Source organism: Pongo abelii, chromosome 4, assembly GCF_028885655.2.
Source record: "Pongo abelii isolate AG06213 chromosome 4, NHGRI_mPonAbe1-v2.0_pri, whole genome shotgun sequence".
Classification (NCBI taxonomy): Eukaryota; Metazoa; Chordata; class Mammalia; order Primates; family Hominidae; genus Pongo; species Pongo abelii.
Window position 1 is genome coordinate 78,960,250 of NC_071989.2, and position 27,137 is coordinate 78,987,386.

General features: G+C 38.0%; 1 protein-coding gene across 8 annotated transcripts in view; it reads left to right on the forward strand.

The window, feature by feature from the left end:
* BDP1 (B double prime 1, subunit of RNA polymerase III transcription initiation factor IIIB) overlaps positions 1–27,137 on the forward strand; it is a 109,262-nt gene that overhangs the window by 38,523 nt on the left and 43,602 nt on the right. For all 8 annotated transcript variants that reach the window (XR_008525299.2, XM_024247437.3, XM_024247438.3 and 5 more), the window contains 11 exons: positions 664–822; positions 2,678–2,834; positions 6,950–7,041; positions 7,986–8,178; positions 10,026–10,156; positions 14,845–16,531; positions 17,592–17,779; positions 18,539–18,761; positions 20,301–20,479; positions 21,418–21,628; positions 22,682–22,812. Coding sequence is in view for 7 of the 8 variants with exons in the window: in XM_024247437.3 (XP_024103205.3) it covers positions 664–822; positions 2,678–2,834; positions 6,950–7,041; positions 7,986–8,178; positions 10,026–10,156; positions 14,845–16,531; positions 17,592–17,779; positions 18,539–18,761; positions 20,301–20,479; positions 21,418–21,628; positions 22,682–22,812 (3,351 nt within the window). In the remaining variant the exon portion in view is untranslated. The remainder of the gene's footprint in view (positions 1–663; positions 823–2,677; positions 2,835–6,949; positions 7,042–7,985; positions 8,179–10,025; positions 10,157–14,844; positions 16,532–17,591; positions 17,780–18,538; positions 18,762–20,300; positions 20,480–21,417; positions 21,629–22,681; positions 22,813–27,137) is intronic.

The following is a 27,137-nucleotide window of genomic DNA, read 5'->3' on the forward strand; positions in this document are numbered from 1 at the left end:
TTGACTTTTGGTTACACAGTACCCTGCATAGCAAGGATTGCCTATAGAAATTTTAATGAAAGCTAATTCCTAAATATTACTATTATTTTACGCATGTTTGATTTGTGAACCATATTTAATAATTTCTCATTTTGAAGCCTTTTTTTTTTTGAGACAGAGCTTTGCTCTGTCGCCCAGTCTGGAGTGCAGTGGTGTGATCTCCACCTCCCGGATTCAAGTGATTGTTTTGCCTCAGCCTCCTGAGTAGATGGGATTATAGGCCTGCACCACCATGCCCAGCTAGTTTTTGTATTTTTAGTAGAGACGGGGTTTAACCATGTTGGCCAGGATATTCCAAACTCCTGGCCTCAAGTGATCTGCCCGCCCTGGCCTCCCAAAGTGCTGGGATTACAGGCGTGAGCCACCTTGTCCGGCCTTCATTTTGAAACTTCTTGAGCATGTTCCTAAGCGTGTAAATTTGTGGCTGCTGCTTTCTCTGGAGGTACAGTTTTTATAACATGATGCAAGATGGATCACAGAAAAGCTAATGTAGCAGTTTGTATTACTCTATAATGTGAAGCAGCATCTTGCAAAATGGTGATTTTGTGTGTTTAAAATTTTTAAAAAATAATTATATATATCATTAGGAATTCTTTTCTCTCTGACATATTTTCATTTTTTAAGTAATCAACAAGATGCCACGTCAGTAGCAACTGAGTCTTCAGAATCAAGCACTTCAGATTTGCCTTCATTCGAAGTTGGAATTAGAGCATTGTGTGAGGTGAATAATGCTGAGGGTAGTTGTATAGAAGAAAGAAATGTTGACCTAAAAAATAATTCACTGTAAGTATTTTATACGTTAGGATTTATTTATAAAATTTTGATAAGGTTCTTAAATGATAATAATGTTGCTTCATTTAGGGATTCAAGGGGATTATTAATACATACTTTATTAATAGTAGAGGGAATCATTTAATATATAATTATACTGTAGTCTGTTCAGAGTGTAACATCAGGTGTTTTACTTTATATTTCTTTGCAGAAAGATTCTCTTTCATATCTATTGTATAATAGTGATACGAATTTTAGGAAGGTGGTAACTTATGAAATTCTAAAACAATTTGGAAGCCTAAATATTTGCTGTGAGATTTTACTTTTACTTGGTTTATTTTTTATGCCTGGTGTCAAAATAATATTTTGATATTGGTGATTTCAAGGAAGTATATCTTCCAGTATGCAGATACTGGTTAAATTAGTATCTTCCCAAGAAACGATTAAAAGCATCATAAAAATCTCCCTTTGAAGAGATATCTGAAGGTTTTATACTTCCTTTTAATCTTCCTCATAATTCCTCATCTCATATGGGCTTAAAAGCCATTAATAGTTTATGGGCTGGGCGCAGTGGCTCACGCCTGTAATCCCAGCACTTTGGGAGGCTGAGGCGGGCGGATCAGGAGGTCAGGAGATTGAGACCATCCTGGCTAACACAGTGAAACCCTGTCTCTGCTAAAAATACAAAAAATTAGCTGGGTGTGGTGGCATGCATCTGTAGTCCCAGCTACTTGGGAGGCTGAGGCAGGAGAATGGCGTGAATCTGGGAGGCAGAACCTGCAGTGAGCTGAGATCACGCCACTGCACTCCAGCCTGGGCGACAGAGCGAGACTCCGTCTCAAAAAAAAAAAAAGAAAGCTATTCAGTTCATAAATTCTTATTTTTCAGTAAAGTACTGTCACAATGGAAATCAAACTTAAAAATCAGAATGTCAGTCTTTGAAATAGACAATACATTCATAAGGTTCAAACATCGAAAAGTATAAAAAGGTATGATTGAGCTCTCCCTCACACACACATACACATTTAAACATTTATGAATTTTTTTTTTTTTGAGACAGGGTTGCACTCTGTTGCCCAGGCAGGAGTGCAGTGGTGTGATCATAGCTCACTGCAACCTCGACCTCCCAGGCTTAGGTGATCCTCCCACCTTAGTCTCCCAAGTAGCTGGGACTATAGGTGCTCACCACCACATCCAGAGACGGAGTCTTGCTGTTGTCACCCAGGCTGGAGTGCAGTGGCACCATCTTGGCTCACTGCAACCTCCGCCTCCTGGGTGCAAGGGATTCACCTGCCTCAGCCTCCCAAGTAGCTGGGACTACAGGCACATGCCGCCATGCATGGCTAATTATTGTATTTTTAGTAGAAACGGGGTTTCACCATGTTTGCCAGGCTGGTCTCGAACTCCTGACCTCAGGTGATCCACCTGCCTTGGCCTCCCAAAGTGCTGGGATTATAGGCGTGAGCCACTGCTCCCGGCCTTCCCATCATCATTTAATCTTACTTAATATTTCTTAAGTTTTATCCTCACTGTATTGTATTGCATTTCATCTTATCCTCCCTATTATGAGTTGCTACCTTCAATATATGCCAAAATCATGTCTATTTTGAAGTCATTTTCTGGATTTTAAATTTGTTTCATTTACCTGTTTATTCATATATTAGTACCACACTGTTTTAATTACTGATGATGAATGGTGTATTTTTAATATCAGATAGAACAAGTTAGTCTCTTTAAGTTTTCTTTGCTACTCTTGTTCTAAGTAAGCTCTTAAAGGAGTTCTTCCTAGTTCTCAGTAGGTTATTTTAGAAGTTCATTTGGACATGACTGCATGTTTGATGCTATTTAAATAATGTTAATTTTTCAGGGAAATTGATCAAACAGAAAATGTTAAACCAATGTTGAGAGGTCGCTTCCAGAGACCTAAACCCAATTTGTCAAGGGCTGGGAAGAAATCAGTTCTTTCACAAGGCAAAACAGAGGCAGAGAGCAAGAATTCACATTCAAAAACTTCAGTTGAAAAGGTATGGGGTAAGAGATTTCATGGAAATTAAAATTATAAAAATTTTCTTTAGATAGTTGGGAATAAAAGTTGTTGACTTGAAATTACAAAGTACTGTTACTGATATTAAAACAGATACAAGAACTTACATTAACATTAGATTTGTTCGTATCTTACTAGTGTCCTGTTTACACATTTTCTTTAACCTGGGATGTAATCATTTCAGATATCCTCAGTGGTGATAAATCTGTCTTCTGTTTACTTATATAAAATTTTTATTTAAAATATTTCATAAACCAGCTATATATTAAATTATGCCCGCAACATTCTCATCTACCCACAGGCAGTCACATTGCTGTTTGTCTTTTACAAACTTTCTGTTTGTTTTTTCTGAGACAGGGTCTTGCTCTATTGCCCAGGCAACAGAGTCCAGGAGTGCAATGGCACTATTATGGCTCTCTGCAGCCTCGAAATCCTGAGCTCAAGTGATTCTCCCACATCACCCTCCCCAGTAGCTGGGACTACAGGTGTGTGCAACCAAACCCAGACAATTTTTTTTTTTTTTTTGAGACGGAGTCTCGCTGTCTCCTAGGCTGGAGTGCAGTGACGTGATCTCGGCTCACTGCAAGCTCTGCCTCCCAGGTTCACGCCATTCTCCTGCCTCAGCCTCCTGAGTAGCTGGGACTACAGGTGCCCACCACCATGCCCGGCTAATTTTTGTATTTTTGGTAGAGATGGGGTTTCACCGTGTTAGCCAGGATGGTCTCGGTCTCCTGACCTCGTGATCCGCCTGCTTTGGCCTCCCAAAGTGCTGGGATTACAGGCGTGAACCACCGCACCAGGCCTAATTTTCTGTTTTAAGTTAGCAAAAATTAGGAATGGAGTCTCACTATGTTCACCAGGCTGGTTTCTAACTCCTGGCCTCAAGTGATTGTCCTGCCTCAGCTTCCCAATGTGCTGGGGTTATAGGCATGGGCCAGCTCACCTGGTCAATAAATTTCTTTATTCATTTTCTTTCTTTATTTCTTTTTTTTGAGATGGAGTCTTGCTCTGTTGCCCAGGCTGGAGTGCAGTGGCACGATCTTGGCTCACTGCAGCCTCCGCCTCCCAGGTTCAAACAATTCTTCTGCCTCGGTCTCCCAAGTAGCTGGGATTACAGACATGTGCCACCACACCTGGCTAATTTTTGTATTTTTAGTAGAGACAGGGTTTCACCTTGTTGGCCAGGCTGGTCTTGAACTCCTGACCTGATGTGATCCGCCTGCCTCAGCCTCCCAAAGTGCTGGGATTACAGGCGTGAGCCACCACACCTGCCCTCTTTTTTTTTTGATATAGGGTCTCGCCCAGTCGCACAGGCTGGAGTGCAATGGCATGATCCTGGCTCACTGCAGCCTCTGTCTCCCAGGTTCAAACTATTCTCGTGCCTCAGCCTCCTAAGTAGCTGGGATTGCAGGCATGCGCCACCACGCCCAGCTAATTTTTGTATTTTCAGTTGAGACGAGGTTTTGTCACGTTGGCCAAGCTTGTCTTGAATTCCTGACCTCAAGTGATCCGTGTGCGTTGGCCTCTCAGAATGCTGGGATGACAGGCATGAGGGCACCATGCCTGGCCAGTAACTTTATCTATGTATGCACATGTTTCTATAATTTTTAACCATACTGTGTATAATATTTAAAACCTTTTTCTTTTCTTTGTTTTGTTTTTGAGACGGAGTCTCGCCCTGTCGCCCAGGCTGTGGTGTGATGGCGTGATCTCGGCTCACTGCAACCTCTGCCTCCTGGGTTCAAGCGATTCTCCTGCCTCAGCCTTCCAAGTAGCTGAGATTACAGGCGCGTGCCTCTATGCCCAGCCAATTTTTGTATTTTTAGTAGAGACTAGGTTTCACCATATTGAGCCACTGCGCCCTGCCAAAACCTTTTTCAGCTGACCACAGTGGCGCACACCTGTAATCCCAGCACTTTGGGAGGCCAAGGCTGGCGGCTTACTTTAGGTCAGGAGTTTGAAACCAGCCTGGCCAACATGGCGAAATCCCATCTCTACTAAAAATACAAAAAAATTAGCTGGACATTGTGACACACGCTTGTAATCCCAACTACTTGGGAGTTTGAGGCAAGAGAACCACTTGTACCCAGAAGGGAATAGGTTGCATTGAGCCAAGATTGCACCACTGCACTCCAGCTTGGGCAACAGAGCAAAACTCTGTCTCAAAAAAATAAAAAATTTTAAAAAACCCTTTTCCTCTGAAACTATTAATTTACACTTTTTTGGGTCCAATTGATCTTTTTAATAGCTGCGTCGTGTTAACATGTTATTGATTTACCTAATCAGTTCTCTACTAATGGATGTTCAGATTGTTTCTATTTTTGTTTGTTTTTTTTAACTCTTGTACATTAGAAGCAAACGATTTTGTAAGTAAGGCTTTCTCAAGGAAACAAAGTATAAATTTCTAGAGACGGGTGGGATCCTTGGGTCAAATAATGTTTTAAAATTTTTGTGATTCTTGTTATGCGTTGTCTTTTGTTATTTGTTATTTTTATTACTTTAAAAAATTTTCTGGTATGTCTGAGTCTCCTGAATTGTTATGCATTGTCAAACTGACAGTCATAAATAATCTATTTACATTGCTAAATGAATCTTTGTTTCCTTATAACTTTTCCAGAATTCTATTGTTACAATTTTTTTTTTTTTAACTAAAACACTTTTTAAGATGTTGGTTTGCTTCTTTTCCTGTTTTGTGAAATATCTTTTATCATAATCTTTATAGTACAGTTATATTATTCTAATCTTATGTTTATTGAATTGTAGAAAATTTAGAAAATACAGATTCATGTAAAAGTTAAAACAAAAATTAGTTGTAATTTTTTTCTTTACCTTTATTTCTTTGAAGTGTTGTAATCTTGTTTCTTTTTTTTTTGGAGGTTTAGTTTCGCTCTTGTTGCCCCATCTGGAGTGCATAGTGTGATTTCGGCTCACAGCAACCTCCGCCTCCTGGGTTCGGGTGATTCCCCTGCCTCAGCCTCCTGAGTGGCTGGGATTACAGGCATGCGCCACCATGCCCGGCTAATTTTTTGTATATTTAATAGAAACAGGGTTTCACCATGTTAGCCAGGCTGCTCTCGAACTTCTGACCTCAGGTGATCCACCTGCCTCAGCCTCCGAAAGTGCTGGGATTATAGGCGTGAGCCACCATGCCCAGCCATTCCTTTTAATATTTGTAATTTCATTATTCCCATGCAACCAATCTTTTCACATATCTCCTTACAGATTTTCTTTTACATAGCTGAATCATGGTTTCAATACAGTTTTGTATCCTTTGGTAATTAACATTTCAGAAATATTTTTCTGAAGTATTTAGTGTGATTCCATTTTTGTTAAAAAAAAAAAATGTACACCAGGTGTGGTGGCTCACACCTGTAAGCCCAGCCCTTTCGGAGGCTGAGGCGGGCTAATCACTTGAGCCCAGGAATTTGAAACAAGCCTGGGCAACATGGCAAGATCCGGTCTGTACAAAAAATGAAAAAATTAGCTGGGCATAGTGTGCACCTGTAGTCCCAGCTACTCAGGAGGCTGAGGTGGGAGGATCACCTGAGCCTCAGGGGTCAAGGCTGCAGTGAGCTATGATCATGACACTGTACTCTAGCCTGGGCAACAGAGCATGACCCTATCTCAAAAAAAAAAAAAAAATTCTCATCTGCATTTAGGATTTTTAGAAAATCTCCTCTAGTTAGAAGTACAAAAAATGAAGTTCTTATTTATTTATTTATTTATTGAGATGGAGTCTCACTCTGTCACCCAGGCTGGAGTATAGTGGCGTGACCTCAGCTCACTGCAACCTCTACCTCTTGCGTCCAAGGAATTCTCCTGCCTTAGCTTCCCAAGTAACTGGGACTACAGGCACACGCTGCCATGCCTGGCTAATTTTTTGTATTTTAGTAGAGACAGTTTCACCATGTTCCCCAGGCTGGTCTTGAACTCCTGAGCTCAGGCAATCCACCTAGCTTGGCCTCCCAAAGTGCTAGGATTACAGCCTTGAGCCACCGTGCCTGGCCAGTTCTGTTGTTTTAATTTCCATTTATTTATTACAAAGTTTGAACTGTTTATTGTAAGTAGATAAATTGTAGCAAATTAAATTCACAGAACCACGTGGAAAAAGATAAAATGAATACATTGGACATTTTGAGAATGGAGACTACAGAGAGAGAGAATCCAGAAGCTGAAACTTTATCTATGTGAGTATCCAGGAAGTAGTAAAAAAAAAAAAAAAAAAAAGTAACTCTTAGGAATGATGGTAATAATTTGTTTTCTACTTAGTAAGGTCTGAATTTAATTTTCAAGCAGCATACTTTAAGTTCATTTTCAACCATAGGTGGTTTTAAAACATTCATAATACTCTGTCTGCTTGATATTGCTTATATAAATTTTATGAGTCTATTGAGTTAGCCATTACATTTGAATGTTTACAATATATGCCCCTGGATGATTTTATTTATACTAAGAGATTTTAAAAGGGAATATTTAACTTGAAATGGAAATCTAAAATAGAATGTGAACCTGACTGGTGGATTCTGGGCTCTTCCAGGGGTTACCATTTATACCATGGTTTGGGACTAATCCCCTGGAGTTCTATATTATTCTATAGTATCCTTAGTCAGGAATAGTATTCTATGCTTGGCAGATGTAGATTTTTCCAATTTTGTAATAAAATTCTATTTAAAAGTGCTTTTTCAAGACGGCTTCCAGGATTATGTCTTTTTTTTCTCTCTCTTTTTTTTTTTTTTTGAGATGGAATCTTGCTCTGTCGCGTAGTGGTGCAGTCTCTGCTCACTGCAACCTCTGCTTCCCGGGTTCAAGCGATTCTTCTGCCTCAGCCTCCCAAGTAGCTGATATTACAGGCACCCACCACCATGCCTGGCTAATTTTTGTATTTTTAGTAGAGACGGGTTTAGCCATGTCGGCCAGGCTGGTCTCGAACTTCTGACCTCAAATGATCCGCCCGCCTCGGCCTCCCAAAGTGCTGGGATTACGGGTGTGAGCCACCGCGCCCGGGCGGATTATGTCTTTTCAGGAAACTTGTGAATTATTTCATATTCCAAATGGTTTACTTTTTCATGCCAGGGAGAAGGAAATTGGTGACTTCAAAATAAACATTAATTTTATTTCTTTGTGGTTCTAGTTTGGGTGAAAAAAATTGTCTGCAGGAAGGGAGTCAACTAAAGGCTTTAAGACCTGCACAAGTGAGGGGCCGATTGCAAAAGCCAAAGCCAAATGTAGGTAAAGCTGCTGAAAGAAAAGAAATTCTCATATCACAGGAAGAAATTGGGGCCAATGTAGAGAAGAATGAAAATGAATCCTGTGCTGATAGAGATGTAAGTACTCTGATTCCTCCTCACATTTTTCTTAAGCAAGTACATGAGCCTTAATATAAGCTTCCCTTCACCCACATACTTACATACATACATACATACATACATACATACATACATTTATTTATTTATTTATGACGGAGTCTTGCTCTGTCACCCAGGCTGGAATGCAGTGGTGCTATCTTGCCTCACTGCAACCTCTGCCACCCAGGTTCAAGTGATTCTCCTGCCTCAGCCACCTGAGATCATGCCACTGCACTCCAGCCTGGGCGACAGAGCATGACTCTGTCTCAAAAAAAAAAAAAAAAATTCACACGATCTATAATGTTTTTGTATTTTTAGTTGTGCGACTACAGTCTCACACCACCACGCCTGGCTAATCTTTGTATTTTTAGTAGAGACGGTGTTTTGCCATATTGGCCAGGCTGGTCTCAAACTCCTGACCTCAGGTGATCCACCCGCCTTGGCCTCCCAAAGTGCTAGGATTACAGGCATGAGCCACTGTGCCCAACCCCTTTACCCCTTTTTAAAAACAGTACTGCACAATATGTGTGCGTCATTTATTACATTTTTGGTCGAAATCTCATAGCCAGCAGCTTTGCTAGTTGTAAAGCCATTTTAGATTTTGGGCATTTACATGATAGATAATCCGTTTCACCTGACCTCATATTTGGACTTGCTTTTCCGTGTCACTTAGTGGATGTTTGAATTAATCTTTTGTTTTGAAGAGATAAGTACATATGTGAGTTTTAACATTGGCTTAAACAACATAAAGTGTTAAAAGCTCCCTAGTAAGATACAATTCCAAGAACAAAGACTGTGAATTTTAGATTATTTACATAGTCTTTGTGATAAAGATGAAAGTTGGCATGTTTTGAGATTTCAATTTCTTATAATTCCCATGGTATGTAGGCCAGGCATGGTGACTCATGCCTGAAATCCCAGCATTTTGGGAGGCGGAGGTGAGAGGATTGCTTGAGGCCAGGTGTCTGAGACCAGTCTGGGCGACATAGTGACACTCTGTCTCTACAAACAAAAATTTATTTTAATTAGCTGGGCTTGGTGGTGTGCTCCAGTGGTCCCAGCTACTTGGGAGGCTGAGGCAGGAGGATCAATTGAGCCCAGGAGTTCAAGCCTCCAGTGAGCTATCTATAATTATGCCGTTGCACTCCAGCGTGGGTGACAGAGTGAGACCCTGTCTTAAAAAAAAAGATTCCGGCCAGGCGCAGTGGCTCATGCCTGTAATCCCAGCACTCTGGGAGGCCGAGGTGGGCTGATCACGAGGTCAGGAGATCGAGACCATCCTGGCTAACACGGTGAAACCCCATCTCTACTAAAAATACAAAAACATTAGCTGGGCGTGGTGGTGGGCGCCTGTAGTCCCAGCTACTCGGGAGGCTGAGGCAGGAGAATGGCATGAACCTGGGAGGTGGAGCTTGCAGTGAGCCGAGATCGCGCCACTGCACTCCAGCCTGGGCGACCGAGCAAGACTCCGTCTCAAAAAAAAAAAAAAGAAAAAAAAAATTCCCGTGATCTATAATGCATTTATAGTAATCAAAAGAATTCAGAAAGATAGACCCCACAGGGGTATTTCTAACAGATGAAACCAAGGCAGTTACTTGTTTTTTGATTGGGAGGAAAAGAATGGGGCTTTAAGGTATCCTAAAAGGAGTAACTCATGAAATTTTCTAAGATAGCTAAAGAGAAAACATTAAAAGTATTTTAAAGTCACCATTTTATAATGTTGAATTTTTTACCATTTTATACTTAAATTGGACAACATTTTCAATGAAATCTGTTATGCCTCATTGTGAAACCTAAAACATTAGAAAAATTTGTTTGTTTTTAAGACTCCTCAACACATGGAAGATCAATCACATAAAGATTTTGAAGAGGAAGATGTCATATTACAGCCTGAGAAAAATGATTCTTTTCAAAATATGCAGCCAGATGAGCCCAAGGTTCTTAATGAATGTCTACGGTAAGCATCATTTTGTTGATATATAATCTTTGGATTTTGTAAAAAGTTTTAGAACTCAATCAGTTTTTTAAAACAGAAGCAATTTAGATGGATTTGTGGTCTGCGTATCTAGTTATGTAGTGTTTAAAAATATAACTTCACCTTTCAAGAAAATTTATGTTGTAACCTTTATGTGAATTTCTCAGATGGTTTGAAGAAAGCTACTCATCATAAATTAGTACTTGAGTTAACATGAGTAGCCTTATCACTTTATTTTATTTTATTTTACTTTTTATTTTTTGAGACAGAGTTTCACTCTTGTTGCCTGGGCTGGAGTATAATCTCAGCTCACTGCAACCACTGCTTCCCAGGTTCAAGCGATTCTCCTGCCTCAGCCTCCTGAGTAGCTGGGATTACAGGTGCCTGCCACCAAGCTCAGCTAATTTTTGTATTTTTAGTAGAAACAGGGTTTTACCATGTTGGCCAGGCTGGTCTCGAACTCCTGACCTCAAGTGATCCACCTGCCTCAGCCTCCTAAAGTGCTGGGATTACAGGTGTGAGCCATCACGCCCAGCCAGCTTTATCACTTAACATGCATATTAAAGTATATGTTTATGTTCAAATGTAAAATGCTACTTATTTTTAAAATATTTGTTTCTTTGGAATTAGATTGAGCACATATTGCCTTTATTTAAGATGTATAAATTTTATTTAAAACTTATGTATAGAAACCCATACTGCTTATAGTCAAAGTCTTTTCTAATTTTTATTTCTTCCTTGGAGGGTACCAAGCCAGGCTGATGGAATTACTGGTATACTATTTCAACTTTTCACTTTGGAAATGTTTAATGGGCGCAAAAGCACAGTAGTGGACTCCCGTATACCTGATGTCCAGTTTCAGTAATTAATATTTTACCAGTCTTTACATTTAAAGGCTAGCCTATGCTATACTTTCTTACAGCTGTCTTAGCCTATTTAAATAGTACCTAGCTGGGCATGGTGGCTCATGTCTGTCTAGCTACATGGAAGGCTGAAGGAAGAGGATTGCTTGAGCCCAGGAATTAGAAGCTGCAGGGAGCTATGATTGGGCCACTTTACTCCAGCCAGGGCAACAAAGTGAGACAGACTCCTGTCCCTCCAAAAAAGAAAAGTACCTAACCTGAGAGTGAAAGCTAGATTTCCTGAACTACTTTAAAGATCTTTATTGGAAGACAAAAAAATTTCTCTATTTCTTGTTGCCTTCACTATTCCTTTGCTTCTTATTCCTCCCCACTGCCTGGATTATTTTACTAATGTGCACACAGTCTCTAGGTGGAAGTTTGTATGACTACATTGCTTGCTGCATATCTCTGATATGGATTTTAATTACAGATAGCTAACAAATTATTCTTTATATTTTTTCAGTTTAAGCTAGAGTCTATTAATAGATACTGTGGCTTGGTAGAAAATTAAACTTTTCTGAATGGCCTCTGGGTTTTAGAACACTGATGGACACTGTAACTAATACTCAATCTGATCTCAACAACTTTCCTCTCCATGGGCAGTGTCATTTCTGCTTTGTCATGTGATCTTTCTAGCCTTTGAATCTCCAGAATCCTCAAAAGCAATTCTAAGATTCTGTGTTTTATCAAATTATACACCTGTCTATGTCTAACAGAAAGTTTTCCCCCTCCCCTACTCCAAATATGTTGGCCTGTTCAAGATGCTATGTAAGAGAGATGGTAGAAAAACAGTCTCTCAAAGAATGCATTAAAAATTCTTTAGGCTGGGCGTGGTGACTCACACCTATAATCCCAGCACTTTGGGAGGCTGAGACGGGAGGATCACTTGAGGCCAGGAACTCAAGACAAGCCTGGACAACATAGCAAGACCCCATCTCTATTAAAGAAAAGTTACTTTATTAGATAAACTAGTGAATATTTCTTTGAAATTTAATCTTCTAGGTTAATTTTGCATCTTATCTACTTCATATATATATTTTAAGTTTTTTGTCATGATTGGTGATGTTTGTTTGGAGGTTTATATATATATATATATTTGAGACATATATATATTTGAAACACACACACACACACACATATTTTTTTAAAGACAGGGACTTGCTCTGTCACCCAGGCTGGAGTGCAGTGTTGTGATCATGGCTCACTGCAGCCTTGACCTTTTGGGCTCAGTTGATCCTCTTGCCTCAGCCTCCCAAGTACCTGGGACTACAGGTGCATGCCATCACATCTGGCTAATTTTTAAATTTTTTTGTAGAGACAGGGTTTCGCCATGTTGCCCAGGCTGGTCTTGAACTCCTGGGCTGAAGGGATCCTCCTTCCTTGGCCTCCCAAAGTGCTGAGCCACCACACCTGGCCATGAATATTTTATAGATTCTTAAACTCTGTTTTAGAAAAACACATATGCAGACCTTAAAGCACATTTATAGTTTTGTGCTCATTCCATACCTTATTTTCTCCATTCATGATCCTCTTGTTTTGCCTTTCTTCTCAAATTTGTGATCTGAGGAAAGTTTGTAGATCCACTGTATATTTTAAGTTGAGAAATAATCTAGTTCAATTTTATATCTGATATCCAGTCTCAGATACTGCCCTTCAGTTAATTCTGTACTTCTTTTGTTACTTAGAAACAATCATTCTATTGCTTTGCTGGAATGGCAGTTTAAAAAATCTAAGCACATAGAATATAATTATAACATTGCATATCTGTATCTTACAATCTGAACTGTTATGGAAATAATGAAATTATTAATAGAGCCTTTGCTTCAAGCATTTATATGTTTAAATAATATGCCTATTTTCAAAATGTGACTTTATAAAGATAGTTTATCTCTTCCCATGATACCCAAACCAAGATTGCTAGCACAGTAATCTCACTAAAAGCTAGATGTTTCTGGATGGAGATGGAAAGTATCATAAATCAAAAAATGGAATGCGGTCCATTCAGGACTAATCAAATTAAATTTCCTTTATTGATTGCTATTAATTTTACATTTAACGTTGTCAATTGCTAAAGTTAATGATGGATATAAACACAAGTTATGTAAACAAGTACAATTTGAAAAGCAATCTTATTCCTAAGGACCTGTCTTACAGTATCAAGAATTGCATTATTGAAAGCAGTTATTTCAGTGAGGAAGGATAGTTTAGGACCTAAAGAAGTTGAAACAAGCAATAGCATACTTTTGTTGTTTTGTTTTTGTTTTTGTTTTTGTTTGAGACAGAGTCTTGCTCTGTTGCCCAGGCTGGAGTTCAGTGGCATGATCTTGGCTCACTGCAACCTTCGCCTCCTGGGTTCCAGCTATTTTCCTGCTTCAGCCTCCCATGTAGCTGAGATTACAGGCACGTGCCACCACGCCCTGCTAATTTTTGTATTTTGAGTAGAGACAGGGTTTCACCATGTTGGCCAGGCTGGTCTTGAACTCTTGACCTTAAGTGATCCGCCTGTCTCAGCCTTCCAAAATGCTGGGATTACAGGCTGAGCCACCATGCCCAGCCTAGCATACTTTTAAGTAAATCTTTTGCTTATTTGTTTTGTTTTTTGTTTGTGTGTTTTGAGACGGGATCTTGCTCTGTTGCTCAATCTGGAGTGCAGTGGCATGATCATGGCTTACTGCAGCCTCATCCTTCCTGGGCTCAGGTGATCCTCCCACCTCAGCCTCCTGAATAGCTGGGACTACAGGTGCACACCACCTCACTTGACTAATTTTGTTTTGTTTTTGTTTTTTTTGGTAGATATGGGATTTCTACCAAAAACTCCTGGGCTCAAGCCATCTGCTTCAGCCTCCTGAAGTGCTAGGAGTACAGGCATGAAGCATCATGCCCAGCTCAATACGTCTTTTTTTAAGCTGTTGAATGTGTAGTTATATACCTGTTCAGTCCGACATGGCCGAATAAATCTAATCTAGTGTTTCATTTGATCTAGCTTTTGCCCAATATTAATAACTTTTCCTAACCAGTCATTTAAAAGCCCTTTCATTTGTTTATATGTTTATTGATTTTACCATCTATTATAATAAACAGAAAGCAAAACAAAAAGTGCTGCTGCTTTTCTGGAGAGCAAGGTGCTTGTTTTGGATAGTGGTTGTGTGCCCAGTAGCATTCAGCAAAGTATTATTGTGTATTTAGTCTGTCCTTTTATTCTTTACTTATATTATGAAATAACAAGCTTTTAGAGAACTATCTGTATAGGAAATCTCATATAACATTGGTTTTAAAAGGTGAGGAGGGCAGACCTCATTTGTAGTCCTAAGATTTAATCTTAGTGAAGTCATACTTGTATCCAGGTATTTGAGGTGGTCAGGTCTATTATGGCAAAGCATTTGTCTGTGTAGAAGATAGAAGGGATGAAGAGGTAGAAATAGCAGACATACATCAATCTAGCTCCAATGCAGAGAACTGGAGAGTCTTTCCCAGTCAGTATTTACAAATGGTAGTGTGAATGACAATTGGAAAGACACTGTTAGGATCAAATAGCTTCTATAATGATTGACCTTACTAGATGTATATATTTAAACTTACTGCTGTGATTTCAAAAGGTGGGATTTTTTTTCTTTTAATTTTTAAAGTTTACCCAGAGATTCCTAGGGCTTCCTTAATTTTTTTGAATTTGAGAGTTTCTGGTGTTTCTGTAGTGATTTCTCAAACATCATCTGTTCAGCAGGCAGTCTGGTTTAAAACTTGATTGTGTGCCCCTTTTTTTTTTTATAGCGTTCAAGAGAATAATAAGGCAAATAAACTTAACCAAGTCCCAATTCTAAGGACTCGATTTCAGAAACCAAAGCCAAATATAGGAAGAGGAACTGGAAGGAGAGAAATTTCCTCAAAGGAAGAGGTACTAGAGAAGATTCTTGTCTCTGGGGAAATGGCGGCAGCGTTGAGAGAAACTGTAAGACTAGACACCTCACCAAAGGAGATGGTACCAGCAGAGATTAATACTAAAGAAATGCAGTCAGATTTAAAAGAAACTGGAAGAAGAGCCATTTCTCCCAGGGAGAAGATTCTAGATGTGATTGATGTCACCATGGAAATGGAGACAGGTTTGAAAGCAACGGGAAGAGAGATTTGTCTAAGGGAGAAGACGCCAGAGGTGATTGATGCCACTGAGGAAATAGACAAAGATTTGGAAGAAACTGGAAGAAGAGAAATACCCCCACAGAAAAATGGCCCAGAGGAGGTTAAGCCTCTAGGTGAAATGGAGACAGATTTGAAAGCAACTGGAAATGAGAGTTCCCCAAGGGAGAAGACACCAGAGGTGACTGATGCCACTGAGGAAATAGACAAAAATTTGGAAGAAACTGAAAGAAGAAAAATATCCCCAAGGGAAAATGGCCCAGAGGAGGTCAAGCCTGTAGATGAAATGGAGACAGATTTGAAAGCAACTGGAAGAGAGAGTTCTCCAAGGGAGAAGACACCAGAGGTGATTGATGCTACTGAGGAAATAGATTTGGAAGAAACTGAAAGAGAAATATCCCCACAGGAAAATGGCCTAGAGGAGGTCAAGCCTCTAGGTGAAATGGAGACGGATTTGAAGGCAGCTGGAAGAGAGAGTTCCCCAAGGGAGAAGACACCACAGGTGATTGATGCCATTGAGGAAATAGAGATAGATTTGGAAGAAACTGAAAGAGAAATATCCCCACAGGAAAATGGCCTAGAGGAGGTTAAGCCTCTAGGTGAAATGGAAACAGATTTGAAAGCAACCGGAAGGGAGATTTCCCCAAGGGAGAAGACACCTGAGGTGATTGATGCCACTGAGGAAATAGACAAAGATCTGGAAGAAACTGGAAGAAGAGAAATATCCCCAGAGGAAAATGGCCCAGAGGAGGTCAAGCCTGTAGATGAAATGGAGACAGACTTGAAAGCAACTGGAAGAGAGAGTTCCCCAAGGGAGAAGACACCAGAGGTGATTGATGCTGCTGAGGTAATAGAGGTAGATTTGGAAGAAACTGAAAGAGAAATATCGCCACAGGAAAATGGCCCAGAGGAGGTCAAGCCTGTAGGTAAAATGGAGACAGATTTGAAAGAAATTAGAGAAGAAATTTCCCAAAGGGAAAAGGTGCTAGCAGAGATCAGTGCTATAAGGGAAAAGGAGATTGATTTGAAAGAAACTGGAAAAAGAGACATTCCCATGATGGAGAAAGTATCAGGAAAGATGGCTGTTGTTGAAGAAATGGAGGCAGATTTGAAAGAAACTGGAAGAGAAAATTTTAGAGAGAGAGGATCTGAAGAGATCTGTGTTACTGAGGAAAAGGTGGCAGAATTGAAAAAAACTGGAAAAACAGACATTTCTCCAAGGGAAAACGAGCTAGAGGAGACCAGTACCTCAAGACAAACTGACACACATTTAATGCAGAGCAGTAGCAATGACTGCAGTGCTATGCCTTCACTAGATATTCAAGTATGTATTTTTCTGTCCTTTAAAAGGTTTTTGAATGCTTTTTTCAGAGGAAATAAATAATTCCATGATTATTTTGTCCTTAAGTCCAATAACACTTAAAAATCTCTAAAAGTCTAAAGTCTTTTGTAGCCCTAAGTTTCTGTGTTTCAGCACCTTGAAGAAACTGTATGTTCTTTTTTAAAAAGATAACGTAGGCTGGGCACACCTCTAAACCCAACACTTTGGGAGGCCGAGGTAGAAGGATTACGTGAGCCCAGGAGTTTGAGACCAGCCTGGGCAACATAGAGAGACCTTGTCTCTACAAAAAATAAGATAAAATAAAAATAAACAAAATATAATAACAAGGTGTAAGCCTATAGTCCCAGCTACTTGGGAGGCTGAGGTGAGAGGATCACTTGAGCCCTGGAGGTTAGAGGCTGCAGTGAGCTGTGATTGTGCCATTGTACTCCACCCTGGGTGACAGAGTGAGACCCTGTCTTAAAAAGAAATAAAACTTAATAATTTCCAACTGTGAAAAAGTTACTATTATTATTATTATTATTTTTCTCTAAGTCAGATGGGCAAGGATCAAACTTTTCTTTTGGCTTAGGTTTGAGATCCCAAAAATGTCACTGTTCTTAATGTCATTTGAAGTTACTCTTTTAGGTAAAAGAATTTGTACTAACCCTAGCGTGAACACACATTATTTCTTTTGGCCACGTCTGCATCTGCTTTTATTTCTTGCCCCACCTGACTTACTTGACTTCTAAAAGTTCTTTTTGTTTTTTCAAGTTACTTTGAAGTTCATGATCTTCTAACATTTTCAAGGACTTTTTTTTTTTTTTTCTAACTTTTAAAAATAGATAATGACATTTGTGGTTTGGAAAAGTAATAATATGCAACATAAAAGGGTTTCCTGAATTCCAAGTTTTAACATTTGGAAATTAAATTTTATTTAAAAATTAAAAACTTCTAAAGTTTTAAAGGAAAGTGTTTAGAATTTAGTAGACTTTTGTTTTAAATATATAAGATGTTTAAATACTCTTTTATTAGTGCTGATTTACTGTGACTGTTCCTCTAGAACATTAGCAGTGAAGTACTGTCGATGATGCACACACCTGTAGAAGAAAAAAGAAATTCTGAAAAAGAAGTATCAAGTCACTTCAGTCATTTCAAGATTTCTTCACAGACTCATGAATCTGATAAAACAGAATTCCAGGGGATTCAATCTCCAGATGTTCCAGAGCAGTTTTCAGATATTAATTTAAGGTACAAGTGTGTTTTTAAAGAAAAAGATATTAAGTTATAGTTGCAGATTATGTTAAACTAAGTGAAGTTTCAAGGTATAACGTATACAGGATAGTGTTAGAGCTTTTAAGATAGTTTTGGGAAGACTGGGAGAGAGGATTGAGGTCACTCTGACAGTCATTTGTGAAAGTTACTGACATACAACATTGTATGTAACAGTCTTAAATCAATACAGGTTTGATAGACTCATATTTTCTTTGTGCAGAGATGGTATAATTCCTAGGCTCATACCTGGATTGTACCACTCATGGTTTTCAGGATCTGCCAGATAGTTTGATATGTTTTCCTGTTAAGAATTAGAATTAGGCCAAGTATGGTAGCTCACACCTGTAATCCTAGCAATTTGGGAGGCTGAGGTGGGTGGATCCTTTGAGCCTAGGAGTTTGAGACCAGCCTGGACAACAGGCTTTAGAAACTCCGTCTCTATAAAATAAAAAAACAAAAACTAGCTGGGTGTGGTGGCACATGCCTGTAGTCCCAGCTACTTGGGAGGCTCAGATGGGAAGATCACTTGAGCCCGCGGAGGTCAAGGCTGCAGTGAGCTATGATTGTGTCATTGCACTCCAGTCTGGGGGACAGAACAAGACCCTGTCTCCAAAAAAAAAAAAAATAAATAAAATAAAAAATTAAATGTTTACCGTCAATCTCTAAGGTTGTACTGAGACTGTTTCCATTGCCCCTTCAGTTCTTTCTAAAGCTTGATAATCCTTGTTCCAAAAGCAAACCTCTTCCTCAAGAACAGAAGCCACTTGAAATTAAACCAGCACCTTTTGTGAGGAGCCGATTCAAAAGACCAAAACCAAACTTAGCAAGAGCAGCTTTGAAGAGAGAGACTACAGAATCAGAAAAATATATATATGAGAAGAAATCAGAAACCAAGAAAATGGAGACCATTGTGATGCAACAAAATAATGAACAAACTGATACTCTCCCTTTTCAACATGTGAGTGATATTTGAGATGGAAGTTCTGTGTGGGTGTTTTTTTTTTTTTTTTAAGTTATTAGGACTACTAAAAGCACCTGGCATTAAAATTTTACAAATATTTTTGTGTAATTTTTGCTGCATGTGATATTGCTCCCATGCTTAATATGCTTCATTGTTCCACATAATTTGTGTAAGAATCTCAGATATCTGATAATGGGCAAGCGTGTTGTAGAAAAGCATTCAGGTCCGGGCTCTGGTTCCAGTTCTGGCTATGTGACCATTGATTAAACAGTTTTCTTCATAGAAAAAATGACAATAATAGTTTTTTATTTTTTTTATCTTTATTTTTTTGAGATGAAGTCTCACTCTGTTCCCAGGCTGGAGTGCAGTGGTGCGATCTCGGCTCACTGCAACTTCCACCTTCCGGGTTCAAGCGATTTTCTTGCCTCAGCCTCCTGAATGCTGGGACTACAGGCGCGTGCTGCCATGCCTGGCTAATTTTTTTTTTTTTTTTTGTATTTTTAGTAGAGACGGGCTTTCACTATGTTAGCCAGGCTGATCTCGAACTCCTGACCTTGTGATCTGCCTGCTTTGGCCTCCCAAAGTGCTGGGATTACACTGAGCCATGGCGCCCGGCAAGAATAATAGTTTTTTATTTCACTCTGTTGTGAAGGTGAAATGAAGAGTTAAAAGCTTGATTTGAGTTAAAGGTGATATTTTATTTACTTTATTAACTTGGTCCATAACAGATTAAGATTGTGTGACATACCATCAAAAAAACATTGAAATGAAATGAATAATTATAAACTGAATGTTTTCCACATTCAGTGGAAGTCCTTTTTAGAATTAAAATTCTTATTTGACATCTTAAAATAGCTCAGTACTTTACTGTGCATCAACATTTGTACTATTTCTCCTAAGCTTATATTCATAAAAGATAAGTTACATTTGTATTATACTTTCTGATTATAGAAATTTCAATTTGGAAAAATATATGTATTCTAAAAAGTGAGAGTCTTTTATAATGTCACGTCCCTTTCCCCCAAGTTAATCATACAGCAATTTTGAATATATCCACTTATACTTTTTCATCTTACAGTTATAAAATAATAAAATGGGAAGGTATTTTTATTGTTTTCCAAAATGACATTAATTCTTGCTTTCTGATTTTTCCACTTACAGTATTGTGAGCTTCTTTTTAGATCAGTACGAAGAGATATATCTTCTTTTAAATGATTAGGTACTATTGCATTGTAAAGAAATTAAAGTTTATTTATTCCATCCCCTAATGATAGATCTGTCTTATTTCTGATTTTTTGTTTGTCTTTTCCGGTGAGGGAGGTGGTGCTTAAATTGTTACAATAAATATTTTTGTGTGTATATTTCTACTTGTTGAGTATTTATAAGATACATTTCTAGAAGTGGAATTACTGGGAATTTAGAATTTTGGTATAGACTGCCCTATTCTTCACGAAGATGATATCAGTTTATACTTGTAAAATTCTTATTTCCTTATACTTTTAGCAACGTGAATGAAAATTTTTTTCTGTCTTTTAGGATGAAGCTTCTCTAATGATATCAAGAGAAAAAGACACATCAGGTCACAGGAATGAGGAGGCTGTGATATTGCCATGTACACAGACTGAAAGGAACCTTTCACCTTCAAATTCTTGTGAACCTAAAGAGGAGTCTCAGTCAGCACCAGTCCAGAAAAATGACTCAGTTGTTTCTGTGGGGTAAACAGTGATTTTCTTTGACAATATAAAATAAGAGAGATACTTCTTTTAAATATTTCTAATTTTTATTGAGATATGTTAATGCATTTAAAAAGTGAACATAAAGAATATTGGTTTAATTTTATTGATATAGCAGACTGCCTAAAATATAATATCAGATTGAATTCAACACCTTCTAATGGTTGCCTGCTTATCTGCATTGTTAGCTGCGTAAGAGCCTATACAAAGCAATGCATTTAAAAACTACAGGTTGAGCATCCCTAATAAAACATTCTGAAATGCGCCACAATTTAAAACTTTTTGAGAGCTGGCGTGATGCTCAAGAAATGCTCAGTGGAGCATTTTGGATTTTCAAAGTAGGGATGCTCAACTGATAAGTATAATGCGAATATTTCCAAATCTAAAAAACTCTGAAATCTGAAACATTTCTGGTCCTAAGCGTTTTGGATGAGGGCTGCTCAGCCTGTATGTATATAAGCTATATATATTCATTACCTTTTAAAAATTAGTATACACATAACATAAAATCTACCATTTTAACTATTTTTTAATGTACAGTGGCATTAAGTGTATTCACATTGTTGTCCCGTTGCCACCACCATTCATCTCTAGACTTTCTTTTTTGTTTTCGTAAAATGAAACTCTCTACCCATTAAATACTAACTCATTCTCCTCTTCTTCCAGCTCCTGGCAACCACCATTCTATCTGTATATTTAGCTACTCTAGGCATATTATATAAGTTTATTACCTTTTAAGAATTGAAATAACTGTTTTCTTTTGTAAAATAAGATGTTTATAATCAGAAACAATTTCCCTTTAATGGTACAAAGTATTTTTTAGAGCGTTTATTAGAGGAGATCCAAATTTTACATTTTTACATTAGTTTTCAGCTTTTTACAGTCAAGCGCCCTGCCTTTCTCCCTGTCCCCTTGTTTAGGACTAATAATATAAACACTTTCCAGCAAGAAATGAAGGAAAGTGTTATCCAAACTGCTGTACAAGTAAGGGGCCGACTTCAGAGACTGAGACCAAATGTAAGAAAGACAGGACAGAAGCAAATAGTAGACAAAGGTGAAGCCAAAGGCATAATTAAGGAAGAAAGAACAATATTACCAAAAGATGAAACTGAAAAGAAAGTCTTAACTGTGGTGAGTTATTGTTATGTAATTAAATTTAGCCTTTTAATGCATTTAAAATATCAAGTTATAGCTCAGACATAGCTTAGAAATACAGGCATCTGACACTTATTCTACTCAATGAATACGGTTTCCAGTTTTGTTTCAGATTTGCTCTTCTGGATTTTTTTTAAGTGAAAATAGATTTATTTCTTTTCTAATTAATGAAGCTATTCATCGTAAAATGTTCCATTAGGACAAAATAATATAATAAATACCACAAATCTTACTCTGAGATAACCACTGAAAACCTTTTGACGTATCTTACTGGATCTATTTCCATGCACACATATGTGCACACTTATGCAAATTTAAACAATAAAGTCATTACATACTATAACTTTCTGTTATTCACTGAATACTATGTTAAGTGGCTTTCTGGATCAAGAAGTATGTTAGTTACATCATTTTTGCTGTATAACATGCTGTTTTGAGTAACAGTTTAATCTCTTATTGTTGGGTCTTTTGGTATTAGGGAAAAAGTCTAAGTAGTGTAATGCCTAAAAATGTTCATTTTAGGTACTTCTTATTTTTCTGTTTAACCATGCAAAGTCTAGATTTAAAATAATCTGTATTTGAACCAAAAAGCTCTTTCTTAAAAAAAAAATTAAACTTTGTTTATTTTTAATTTCATAGCAGGTGACTATTATAGTTTTCAAAGTATTATGTAAGCATATTACTGCAATAATCTTTGAAACTTTTCTCTGAACTAGGCATCCTTGTTTTTGGCAACAGAATGTGAACATTACATATCCAGTTTGAATCCAATTTTAAAGAATTAACCACCCATGGTGTTGTGTGCCTGTAATCCCAGTTACTCAGGAGGCTGAGGAAGGAGGATCATTTGAGCCTAGGGGTTTGAGACTAGCCTGGGCAGTATGATGAGACTATCTCGAAATAAATGAATAAAAATTTAAAAAAGAAAAGGGATTTTCAAAAACTAAATATCTTTCTTAATGGTGGAAATATTTTAAGAGGTATATTCTGCTATAAAAATAACATACTAGTATGATTTTGTCTTTTCAGTCAAATTCTCAAATTGAAACTGAAATTGAAGTTCCATCCTCCACAGTTCCAGAACACAGAATGTATGAAAATCAAAGTCAGGTGGTTCTTGTAGAAAACCTTCATGTTAACAAAACAAATGAAACAATCAGGTGAGTTTGCTTTTAATGAGAAAAACATAAGACTTTTCAAAGATAAAAGTTATATTTTTGCATAGTTGACTTTATATATTAATAACTTCACATCCTGAAAATATTAAAAGGATAAAGTAATAAATGCTTTTGATACTAGAGTCTTTTAAATCTGCTTCTCGAATACTGTATGAATTGCATGGCTGATATTCTCTTAAGTATATGATATTCCCTTAAGTATACGTAATTTCTCTGAAAAGTTTTACAAGCATCCTACTTTTTGGTACGAAAACTAAATTTTTAATAGTAGACAAAGATTCTTAAGTTCTTTGTATCTTTTTTAGAAATTTAGGCCAGGTGCAGTGGTTCACGCCTGTAATCCCAGCACTTTGGGAAGCCAAGACGAGAGAATCGCTTAAGTCCAGGAGTCCAAGACCAGCCTGGGCAACATAGTGAGACCTCGTCTCTATAAAAATAACAAATAAAAAAAGAAAAGAAGTTTATAATCTACAGACTAAAATTCATTAATAGGTAGTGCTATAAAGTATACTTACGGTATACTATATTTAGAGGTAACTACATCGAAGCCAAATGGTAAGAATGATATCTTTTAATTGAGATGAGCTAGTAGGGTGAAGAAGTTTTAACATTACCACTTTTATTTATTACTTGCTATCTGCCTTATTATTAAAGCAAGATGTGTTCTTTTCTTTAGTAAAAACGCCTTTCCTTTCTGTATATAGTTCTTGGTCCATCTAACTTATTGTCTTAGTTAACTAGAACATGTTTTAGTGAAGTATTTATTAATTTTCCTCCAGGATGTTTTCAGCACTTATGAATATACTTTAAATATTTCAGCTTCCTTTAATTAGATAGAGTGACTTTGGCTTTCTGAGAAATGCAGAGGAGACGTTATTGTACCCTTTTTTAACCCTCTCTAGTTAGGTGAAGCTAGAATTTGGGCATGTTAGGTCATCTGTCAAAACAGGTGCTATTGATTTATATTTTCTTTTTATTATATTTACTTTTTGAGGCAAGTTGTCTCACTGTGTCGCCCAGGATGGAGTGCAGTGGCGCAGTCACAGCTCACTGCAGCCTCAACTTCCTGGGCTCAAGCAATCCTCCCACCTCAACCTCTCGAGTAGCTGGGACCACAGGTGCACACCATCATGCCTGGCTAATATTTTTGTATCTTTTTGTAGAGATGGGGTTTCACCATGTTGCCCAGGCTGGTCCTGAACTCCTGAGCTCAAGTGAACTGCCCGTCTCGGCCTCCCACAATCTTGGGATTACATGGTGAGCCACCGTGCTCGACCTCTGTTAATTTTAGACGCTTGAAGCAGTTTGCTTTCATTTAGACAAGTTTCTAATGTGAAGTTTTTATTTTAGTATGGGTTACTTTTTTTTTTTTTTTTTTTTTTTTTTTTGGAGACAGAGTCTCAGAGTGCAGTGGCTCGATCGTGGCTCATTGCAACCTCCGCCTCCTGGATTCAAGTGATTCTTGTGCTTCAGCCTCCCAGGTAGTTGGGATTGCAGGCACCCACCACCACACCCTACTAATTTTTGTATTTTTAGTAGAGATGGGGTTTCACCATGTTGGCCAACCTGGTCTCAAACTCCTGACCTCAGGTGATCCACCCACCTCAGCCTCCCAAAGTGCTGGGATTACAGGCATGAGCCACTGCGCCCAACCTGGATTACTTTTGTTTTCAATATTACAGCCTCTCCCCCCGCTTTTTGTCTTAAAAAGCCTCTCACTGCTTTTGTCTTAAAAAGCCTTAAAATTTTTTTTTTGATATATAATAGTTACACATATTTTTGGACTGCATGTGATATTTTGATATATTATACACAGTATATAATTACCAGATCAGAGTAACTGGGATATCCATCACCTCATACTTTTATCTTTATATTGGCAACATAATTTTCTAGCTATTTTGAAATAATACAATAAATGATTGTTAACTATAATTTTCCTACTGTACTACTGAATACCAGAACTTATTCCTTCTATCTAACTGTATTTTTATACACACTAACCAGCTTCTCATTACTCCCTTCCCTCTTGCCTTCCTAGCCTCTGGTGAGCACCATTCTAATCCCTACCTCCATGAGATCCACTTTTTAAGCTGCTACATATGAGTGAGAACCAGCAATATTTGTCTTTCTGTGCCTGGCTTATTTCACCTAACATATTGACCTCTAGTTCCATCTCTGTCGCTGTGAATGACAGGATTTCATTCTTTTTTATGGTTAAATAATATTCCATTGTGTATATATACCACACTTTCTCACTTTCTTTATTCATTTGTTGCTGGACACTTAGGTTGATATTATGTGTTGGCTATTGTGAATATCACTGCAGTAAACATGAGAGTTCAGATATCTCTTTGATACACTGATTTCCTTTCTTTTGGACATATACCTGGCAGTAGGATGGCTCAATCAAATGGTAGTTCTATTTTTAGTTTTTTGAGGAACTTTCATACTTTTTTCCATAATGGCATTCCTACTTTATATTCCCATGAACAGCCTATGAGTTTTCCCGTTTCTCCACATCCTGACCAGTATTTGTAATTTTTTGTCTTTTTAACAGTAGCCATTTTAACGGCAGTAGGATGATATCTCAGTGCAGTTTTGATTTGCGTTTCCCTGATGATTAATGATGTTGAACATTTTGTCAGACATCTGTTGGCCATTTGTATGTCTTTTGAGAACTGTCTGTTCTCTTTTGCCTATTCTTTAATCAGATTATTTGTTTTTTTGCTATTGAGTTGTTTTTGTTCCTTATATATTCTGGTTATTAACTTTTGTGAGATGGATAGTTGGGAGTTTTTTTCTCCCATTCTGTAGGTTGTCTCTTCTCTTTGTTGATTGTTCCCTGTGCTGTGCATTGAAAAGTCTTTCCATATTGCTTTTATTTTAAGATTAAGGCCAATTTTTACTTCACATTAATTTTAGGTTCCTTTAGCCATTTTTTCAGTTTTTAAAACTGGATATTTTATTGAAATGTTTTTTACTAAAATGCATTACACTTATATTACAAATGCTATATTGGATTAGGTTGATGATTGATCTCAGAGCAATTTAACTCTGATAATGTCTAGGAAACATTACAGATCAATTTGTTTACATCATTCACTTCTCCTAATTACTAATTATGGGATTATTTTCTATGTGTAATCCCTTTTTGATCTCAAAGAATTATAGAATTTTACCACTGGAAATAACCTTATATACTCATTTATTCCACAAACATTTTAGTGTCTGCTGTGTGCCAGGTGTTGTTCTAAGTGCTGATGATGTAGGAATAAACGAAGAAAAAAATGCTGTCACTGTGGAGTTTATATTCTAATTGAGAAAGATTATAAATGAGAAATAAGTTGAATAAATAAGTGATAAATCAGTAGAGAAAAATAAAGTTTTGAGTAGGGAGTGTTGTGACTGGGGATTCACTTTTTAATCAGCAGTGACCAGAGAAAGCTTCATTGAAAGGGTGCATTGAAGGCCGGGCATGGTGGCTCACACCTGTAATCCCAGCACTTTGGGAAACCAAGGCGGGCGGATCACCTGAGTTCGGGAGTTTGAGACCAGCCTGACCAACATAGAGAAACCCCATCTCTACTAAAAATACAAAATTAGCCAGTCGTGGTGGCGCATGCCTGTAATCCCAGCTACTTGGGAGACTGAGGCAGGAGAATCGCTTGAACCTGGAGGCGGAGGTTACAGTGAGCTGAGATCACACCATTGCACTCCAGCCTGGGCGACAAGAGCGAAACTCCGTCTCAAAAAAAAAAAAGATTAGTTTTTAATGCAGATGTTTCAGGGATCTCATGATAGGTACTTATATATCCAGTTATTCTTTATAAATATTCAGGTTTATATTAGTTTTTTTTTTTTTTTTTGAGACAGAGTTTTGCTCTTATTGCCCAGGCTGGAGTGCAATGGTGCAACTTTGCCTCACTGCAACCTCTGCCTCCCAGGTTCAAGTGATTCTCTTGCCTCAGCCTCCCGAGTAGCTGGGACTTCAGGCATGCACCACCATGCCCAGCTAATTTTTTATTTTTGGTAGAGGTGGGGTTTTTCCATGTTGGTCAGGCTGGTCTCAAACTCCCGACCTCAGATGATCCATCCACCTTGGCGTCCCAAAGTGCCGGGATTACAGGCGTGAGCCACTGTGCCTGGTCTCTATTAGTTTTTAAGCTTCCTAATTCAGATCTTTGCCAGTTTCTAAAATATTGTCCAGGAAACCATTAGATAGCTATTCAGGTTACCTTGGGAGCTGTGGCTACTCTCTTGAATGCTAAAATGTCTTTTTCTTATTTGGCAGATACAGATGGATT